Source organism: Lepisosteus platostomus, chromosome 6 (genome assembly GCF_059453375.1).
Source record: "Lepisosteus platostomus isolate fLepPlt1 chromosome 6, fLepPlt1.hap1, whole genome shotgun sequence".
Taxonomy (NCBI): Eukaryota; Metazoa; Chordata; class Actinopteri; order Semionotiformes; family Lepisosteidae; genus Lepisosteus; species Lepisosteus platostomus.
In genome coordinates, this window is record NC_142616.1 from 36,179,894 (window position 1) to 36,188,661 (window position 8,768).

Sequence of the window (8,768 nt, forward strand, 5' to 3'; positions counted from 1 at the left end):
GTATGTTTTAGTTTAGATTGCAAGCTCTTTTCATGTCAGTAGCTGGTATGCACAGAGGCTGATAAGGTGAAGGTGGTATTTTAAAGTTGAAGTCCACACAACTGTGACCATAACTAAAGTTTTGAAACTAGAATGGAACCTCACAGTGCACATCAGACTTGTTTTCTATAATCTTACGAGTTGTTCCAAAATCCAGAGAAATTAATGTGCTATTGCCAATCCTGCAAGATTTCAGTTAATATGAACCACAGTAATAATGAACAATAAAGTACACAGTTACGATGATTGTTTTATTTCAGCTTAAAGTTGTCCCTTTATGTATGGCATTGTTATTGGACATATAAACTGTTTGTATGCACTGCTTAAGTCCTTCTACCATTCTCCAGCCTCCTCACTCTCTTCTACAGTCTCCCATACCACACTGGCCACCCTCTCTTCCAGCATAGGATCCTCCTGAAATAGAAAGCACAACCAAGAAACCAGATCAAGGATGTGTATTCTTAAGTAGCTTTGTTTTCCTTTAAAGGAATATTTCATAAAATCTGCATCTTTTTCTCTGTGTTCTTCAAGTCATTTGCTCGGCTGGCTGACTAGTAACAAATCAATTATTTTAAAAAAGCTACAGCATGATCGGCTCTGGCTCCCCGTGACTCTGTATTGCAAAAAGCAGTTAGAAAATGGATGGACAGATAAAACAGATAAATGGAAAGAACATGCATACATTTACAAGCTTTGTCTCATGAACACAGGCATTATAATCTTGTCCTGTGGATCATATAAGTATGTATGTTTCCCATGTCAATTTACTCTTAAATTATTAAATGGCATTTCAACTGTTATTCTAAGCAGAATTTGCAGAATATGACAAGGAAAAGGCATAGTAGGAAGCAGATCGACTTACAGATAACAAACCAATTTGGATTCACTGCTACTTCTAGGAGGACAAATTGCTAGAAAATCTACAAAGGAATTTATGTTCAGCTAAACCACAATATTATCTACTTTTGTTGGTATAATGTTCACGGCCATCAAGTCTCTAAATTCAGATATCCAACAATGCCATGTGTCTGTTAGTTGGTACGTTTATCAGGTCCAGGATGCATGTTCTCCCTGTAGTATGCACGAAGGTGTCACAGCAAATAAGGACAATAGTACACCAGGGGAAAAGATCTTTTGTAAATTCTGTAGATTAATAGTCTAGATTGCAGCAATATGCACAGGTTTAAGAAAGTATATAACTTCTTAATTAGTTATGCAAACAATGTATTTAATTCTAAATGAATTCAAATGTCAATTACTGAAATTATTCAAAAAGCTTTAAAAAGATCTCTTTACAATCAGTATTTGAACAAAGGTGATGAAACGGAGTCCTTCAGTACACTATTTGTTGTATTATAGTGTTTGACTAGAAGTGAATAATATAAATGTTTAGTTTAACAGTGTATTTGTAGAAGATTTGTATTGTAACTGGGACTTTGACAGTTCTGTATCTAACAGGGATGGATAAAGGTACAGTATTTAACAGAGGAGGTGTAAAATAAACAGGTACCAGTTATCCAAATGAATAGAAAAAAAAATAAATTTTTGCAAGTAAAAGACCAAGCAACGCAAACAGTGCAGGTACAGTATGTGCTTTATCATTACCCAGGGTTCTTCTGCAATGACTGTTACCAGCTTCTTTTTGAAGGAGCACAGGTCTTCCATATTTCCGAGCATTGTGGGGTCAAAGAATGCTCCCTGTTGACAAGATGGGCAAACCAAAACTTTACTCATATGACCTGATGACCAGGTGTTAATTCTACATTCTATATCTTATGAAGCACACAACAAATGAGTATCAAGAGTAATAGCATTTGTTACATTTTAATGGCCTTCTGTATATACTGAAAACAAGTATGCAGGCACATCTGACAACACAGGAAAGTGAGAATCACTATATTTTTCAGATTTTACCTTCAAGTCTTAAATTTTGTTAGAAGGTCCACCTACCACATAAACTTAATTTGTATAACTGTAGGATATCAGAAATGCAGAAATCCTAGGAATTACTTTTGAATTCCATCTTTATGATTGTATATAGTATATATGGGCATTTTTCTGTTATTTCTGCTATTGAACTTTGCAGTAAAATTTAGTGTTCCAACAACCAGATTCACATGTTATTAGATCACTATTTTGTTCTTTAATGCTTTAAATCAGTTGCTGAACAGTAAATTTGAGTTGGAAACTACATGGCTTTTAGGAAAGTCTATCCTATTTGCCATCTTCCTGTAGCACACAGGGTTGCTACCTGTTTCAGGTCAAGTGAAGATACTGGTAATATACCTAGAACTTCCTTTAGTAATTACAGAATTCTGCATAGGTTTCTGAAACACGCAGATAAGAGTGACAAGAGTGTGCCAGCAGAACTGTCTTGACAGTGCAGTGACTGTTTGTGACATACTTGTGGTGTGGCGAGCATGCAGGTTCTGAAGTTGTGGGGCTGAAGTTGGTTTCTCTTACAAAACGTCAGAAACTGCAGCCAGACTTCAAAGACCCCTTTTCTTTTCAAGAAGATTTCTTTAAGGTGCATCTCAAAGTCTAAAAGCAATTTAAAAATCTTATCAACATTTACATCTATAAAGCTATATTTTAACAATGTAACATTGTTCCGGTAATGAAATTATCTTTTTGACTTACTTCCGTTAATTGGAAGTATTACCAAAAAAAGGCATTTGTGGTTTCACAGAATGTCACAAGACATTTCCACTAGCATCATGCTTACTCATATTGTGTAAATAACACTCAGCTGCAAGGCACTTACAGTAGTTGTCTGCAGTAATATACAACATGAATCCTGACAACAAATACGACAAAGGTCAACTGCTGATAAAAAAGCAGAAGGTTTCTCCTTTAAATTTTGTAATATCAAATAAGTTTCACTTTCACCTAAATTCTAAGACCACAATGTGTTCCATTTCAATTAAATAATGTGAGTTTCATTAGGAATGGAAAGATTCTCATTTTCTGCAACCAAGAGATTTTTTTGTCACCTTCAATTTCTTTGTCCTGCATTAAGTAGTAAATAAATCCATTCCTGTCATTAATAACAGCATATGGAAGCAACATGAAAGAGCTGGGTGGGAGAAAGAGGAAGTTATGCAAAGCTTTTCTCCAGTCAGAAACCACGGAAACCTGCAGAAAACAAAATGGACAGAATTTCAGTCTGATTGTTACTTGTGAATCTTCTTGTACCTTCATCTTTGTTATGCAATTAAGAAATAGTCGGTATTAAACTTGCCATGGCAACTGGTTACAGGTTTCTTGTCATAAAATTGTACAGTTACACAAGTTACAAGAACACCAAGCAAGATCACATACTATGTAGACATTTGATTGACATTCCAATTCAACCACATTTAATCAATTCAGATAATATTTTACAAGCTTTGTATAAATATCAGAAAGTGGTGAAAATGTGATTAAATACAACAGGAAAACACGATTAAATGTTGCTTAAAACACTCATGTTAAAGTTTGAACATGTTTTAATATATAATAAACAAGAAACAATTATATAAAAAATATCAGATAGGTTCAAATTGTCTGAATCCAAAGATCTCAAGCCACTGTGGCTGAAATCTGCCCAGGGATTTGTTCAGAAGAAAGATCTTATTCACTGACAGCAGAAGCTGAAGCACAGGCCTGGAGAGTCATGGCCTGACCAGATTCGAATCCAGAATGAGTCTTTCATATAATGCTATAAATCTGAAAGTTAAATGTATTTCATTAGCTACCTATTCACCATGCCAGTTAATAAGTGTGGAAGTGAGAAGTGTAAATCACCAGATAGTTCACACTGCTTCCCTTAAACTGAAACCATGGTTCCCTTTACAGTTGATAGGGCTCCAGTGAATTGAGAAAATAATGAGGCAAATAAAACCAGGATGACAGGGCGTTAGCATGCTAATGACAGTCCTTAATATTCATGAGTAAATATTTTAGAGAAGTAATTATAGTAATAACTCAGTAGGTGTTGCAGTGTGTAACTAAAGAAATAAGTGTTCTACTGTTGTATGAGAAAATTATTAGCAATGTTAATTTATCACAATTACAAAATTGTAGGTTTGGGGATCACTCTGTGCAGATGAATGGAAGAAAAGATGAATATAGCCAATAAACTTAAATAAGAATACAAAGAACAGTTGGTGTTCTTTATTCCAGCACAATTATTTTATATTTATGGATGTTATTACTGCAGTTTCAGGGGTCTGTATTTCTTTTTCCTTTTAGGTGGTATGTAAGCATTGATGGCAATGCTCAAGTTCACATCTGTAATGGTAAGCTATGCTACTGTATTTTCTTGGTGTAAGGGATTAAATTGGTATTTTTGGCCATGCAAGGCTGTATGTTGTGTGAGGCTGTAGATTATTTTTTTCAAAGCTTTCTACTTCAATACAAATGAGATACTGTCCTAAGATTATTTTAGCACTATTATTTTGTGGTGCTTTGCTATAATTTCACGGATAAAGCCTTTAATCAATGTAACATTTGTACTGAAATAATACATACCCTTTTAATGAGGAACTTCCCCATGGTCCCCAGGTCAATTCCTCTGTACCAGAAATCGTTCAGTTTTTCAGTGATGCTGAAGTTGATGTCCAGCTGGTAACGGTAGTCACTGCACATGGTAGGAGTTAGAGCTATTTTCACACCATCTCCCTAAGGTAAACAAATCTGCCATAACATGTGGTAATTCACATTCACAGAAGTATTGTCTGTCATACAGTCTAATAAATTGAGATCTTGATTCTTGTGGAGCCCAGAAACATTACGATAAACATTATTATACACTGTGCAGTTCCATGTGTAGCACTATTGCATACTACAGAACATCCATAATGTAAAAGCTTAATTCATACTGTGCTTTATGTGAAAATAAGGAAAATTGGGACATGATGAGGGAAGTAAACCTTTATATATTAAGGCAAGGGTTTTCATCAATGGGTCTGGAGACCCCTGTGGAGAACACAAGGAAAATTTGACTAACACTTTCACATGTTGAATTTGCCACCATGCTAACAGTGGATTTACACATATGCAATTCCACTTAGTATGATCAACTGTGGAGGGTGGGAGGGGGCTTGAAAGCTATTGGGTTTAATGTGGCATTTAAATAAGGTTGTGCATTTTTTATTTGTACATACATTTTTTAACATTCCATTTACTTACCATGGTGACCACGTTTTTTTTGTAGATTTTCTCAGCTTGGGCTGTAGAAAGAACAAGTCCAGAATCCAGAAGGAAGAAGCACAGCTGACCTTTTGAATATGTACAAAGGTACAATTCCCTTAGCTCATCCAAAAACCTGTGAGTGATTCTCCCTTTCTCCTCTTCAACTGATGGCTTTATGAAGGTCTGAGCGGCAAACTCCATCTGCTCCTCTTTACATCCTCGTTTTGAGTCGACATTTGTTTCTTCAAGGCCTTGAACCAAGGATGGACCATGTTCTTTAGCTGTACTTTTGTCATTCTCAGACCTTGTTACATCTCTTATACTCTCCTCCATCTCTTCAGCAAAGTCTTCTTTGTCAGTCTCTTGTCTCGTTCTTTGAGGTTGGAGTTCATCCCTTAAATCTTCAGCATAGAATGGTGATATATTCCCATGTGGACATGATTCTGATTTAATGGACAAATCTTCCAGTGTTGCGATTTCTGGTTCCAAGTCAGAGCCTGGAAGAGGCAATGAACCTTCCCTTGAATTTCCATCACTTAAATCTCTGGCAGGTGTGCTAGTAGCTAGAGTATCCACATCTTGTCTCTCATCTGGTGGAGTTTCTTTTAGTGTCAGAAGCGTTTGCTGAACATGTTCAGCTACGTCTGCTTCCTCACATGCAGATGAGCTGTCATTGTTATTATTTTGTTCCTTCTTTTCTACATCAACTCTTTTATTCTCATAATGAACATCAGGTGAACTGCTGAAATCTACAGGGTCTTCCCTGACATCTCTGATGTTGATTTGAGGGCCTGAAGTCACATCTTGGAAAGCTGAAATCACTTCTTTTCCCAAGAAGGGGGAAAACTGCTCATCCTTCTCTTTCTGATCTAGGTCTTCTGATTTCAAAGGAAAATGAACTGTGACAATCTGAATCCCTTCACGGGACTCAGGCTTCAGCTCGGCCTCAAAGAGGTGACCCTTGTTTCCCCGGTCCCACACTTTGGCAGGGTAACTCAACAGCACTGACCCAGTACAGTGGTGTTCATAATCACTAGATCTTTGCTCCACGCAAAGGTCTGGTTTAGGTTGGCAGCTGGTTTCTGTAACGGAAATCATTTCACTGTGGGGTCGGCTGCGAGAACTCCCTGAAGGTAGGAGAGCCGCTGTGATGTCTCTCTCACTTTCTGTGGTGATTGGAGATTTGGCGTCTGTCAGATTGGCATCCATTTTGAGCTCTTAATGTTATCTACGAGGAAAATGGAGGTCCACATTATTTGTTAGTGACCAAAAATACAAGTACGACACTCCCAGGATGAGATGAGATGAAATATAAGTGGTAGCATAAAAGGTTAAAAACTAGATTATCTCATTTGCCCTCTTACCTTCTCAAGTTGCTAGTAGCTTGATGCAACCTAAATGTTGAGAAATTTTACAATTGTAAACAAAACATCAGATGCTTCAAACACTCCAGACACTATGCTCCTTTAAATGAATAACTACTCCTTCAACATTTGATATACAGACACACAGTCACTTGAAAATTAAGTCTAGAACAGTTAATATTTGTCAAAAAATGAGGCACCCTTGTCAGGATCACATAATATTTCAGGCTTTTGAAGTAAATGTACAGTTTGAATGGAAATGCAATGTTCTGAGAAAAAAATAAGCAATACAAATTATCAGAATTTAAAAAATCAGGAACATATTTGTGAAAGTTTGGCAGCCAAATAGGCATATGGAAAAAGTTACCTTTCTCTCTTTTAGTACCATTTTAGGTGGGTTTTTTTTCCATTTCAGGTAGACTAAAAATTGAGGTTAGATTTTGAATCTATAGATGTAGAAATATACCTTTAATTTAACTCCTTTTAATAGGGCTTTTAGAAAGATTGCACCCTAAGAGAAGATGTGGTACACTTTTAATTTATAATGGGAACATTCTCAAATAACTTTCTTAGAATTTGGTGTAGACAGTAGCAGTCTCCACAGCTAATTTACCTGTGAATTAATCATTTCAGGTATGTTAAATGTAGTTACAAATTTAAACAACTGTAAAACTAGAAGCCTTTTATAGAGGCCTTGGTGTATTATATCCTGTATACATTTTTACCATAAGGATTCCTGTAAATAAGGTAGCGCACTTATTAAACAGTTTCTTTAAAGTGCTTTTAATAAGAGTTATTAAGATAATTTATTTTTAGATTACACTTAATGGAAATATTTTATCGTTTAATGCTCCATGTTGCACAGCTCCAGAAATTTAATGTATGATAAGACTGAATTAATAAAATTATTTTTAATAAATGTACATTAATTTCTGTTACAGCTAATGTTCTGTGCATTTACACTTAGTGAACATTCCACTTTGTTTCAGTTCATGAGTTCGTCTTAGATTGGATAAATTCAACTTACACTATTTTGTAAGAACAGAACGCAACACTAAAATATACAAAGGAAAGGTGATGTTGTATTTCGAAAACAACTACGCTTTAAAAAGGCTACTGTGTTTGCACCACCACAGGCGATTTCACCACCAAATCCACACAAGTGTAAAAGTTATTTAACAACAATTAACAGGTGCAGACGGTTTTTATTTAAAAAAAACATAAACAAATGTTTAAAACTGAAACTTAATGACGCCTTTGACTTCCGGCCTTCAGTACACTTTGGACTTGAAAATGAAACAGTGCAGCCCCTACGTAACGGGTAACCCCCAGTGCGATACTATAAAACTAGCGATGCTTACCTCTCACTTCAGTTAATGCAAGTTTTCAGAATCGTTCAAACACTGTTATACCTTCATTGCTTTATTTCCATAAACCTGTGTCTCCCATGTCCGCCTTTTCTTTTCTATTACAGTTACAGTAAACGGGCGGAGTTTACGGGAAATGCGTTTGTCCTAATGCACCACGAACATCTTAAAGAGGGAGATTCAAAAGGCGGAACTAAACACATGGATCATCAGACACTTAGGAGGCTGAAGCTGAAGGACTTAGACTGGAGCAGGCTGTAGAATCTCTACTTATTCAGTTTGATGCTTTGTTATGAATTATGTTTTTATTTTGTTCAGACAAAAACAATGAGAACTTGCATATGCTAAGGTTCTATTGCTTTTTAATATATTAAAAATAATTACACCTGATGCAGGTACAACTCCTGAAAAGTTTTTTCCTTTGTACTGTCAGCATTCAATCTTAGCATGTTTATTTGCAAAGCAGAATGCCTGAAGTATCATCGCATATTTTGATATGCAGTATACTATCACTTTGCCCTTTAGAACCGTAATTTGTTGCAATTACGTACGTGTTATATATAATACGGAGTGGTGGCTCTGTGGCCAAGGATCTGCGCCTGTGGCTGGAAGGTTGCCGGTTCGTATCCCGCGGCTGGCAGAGGAATCCTACTCCGTTGGGCCCCTGAGCAAGGCCCTTAACCCCAGCTGCTCCAGGGGCGCCGTATAAATGGCTGACCCTGTGCTCTGACCCAAAGCTTCTCTCTCCCCGTTTGTTTATTTCATGGAGAGCAAGTTGGGGTATGCGAAAAAAGACAAATTCCTAGTACACGAAATTGAATAT

At 36.5% G+C, this 8,768-nt stretch overlaps 1 protein-coding gene across 1 annotated transcript; it reads right to left on the reverse strand.

Annotated features, from left to right (window-relative positions):
• Positions 1–276: 276 nt before the first annotated feature.
• LOC148661634 (uncharacterized) lies at positions 277–8,086 on the reverse strand. The gene is made up of 7 exons (XM_088635656.1): positions 7,940–8,086; positions 5,212–6,442; positions 4,552–4,701; positions 3,033–3,174; positions 2,444–2,580; positions 1,645–1,737; positions 277–453 (listed from the first exon to the last, which is right to left on the reverse strand). Exons 2-7 carry the CDS (start codon positions 6,421–6,423, stop codon positions 373–375), a joined length of 1,815 nt encoding a protein of 604 aa, XP_088491782.1. The 5' UTR covers positions 6,424–6,442; positions 7,940–8,086; the 3' UTR covers positions 277–372.
• Between the last annotated feature and the right edge of the window lie 682 nt (positions 8,087–8,768).

Excerpts from the sequence above, each read along its gene's own strand:
- LOC148661634 (XM_088635656.1), bottom strand. The coding sequence starts at position 6,423 with ATGGATGCCAATCTGACAGACGCCAAATCTCCAATCACCACAGAAAGT. Across the intron at positions 2,581-3,032 it reads GCAGGACAAAGAAATTGAAG|ACTTTGAGATGCACCTTAAA; the intron begins GTGACAAAAAAA and ends AATTGCTTTTAG. Across the intron at positions 1,738-2,443 it reads GCATGCTCGCCACACCACAA|GGAGCATTCTTTGACCCCAC; the intron begins GTATGTCACAAA and ends TCTTGTCAACAG.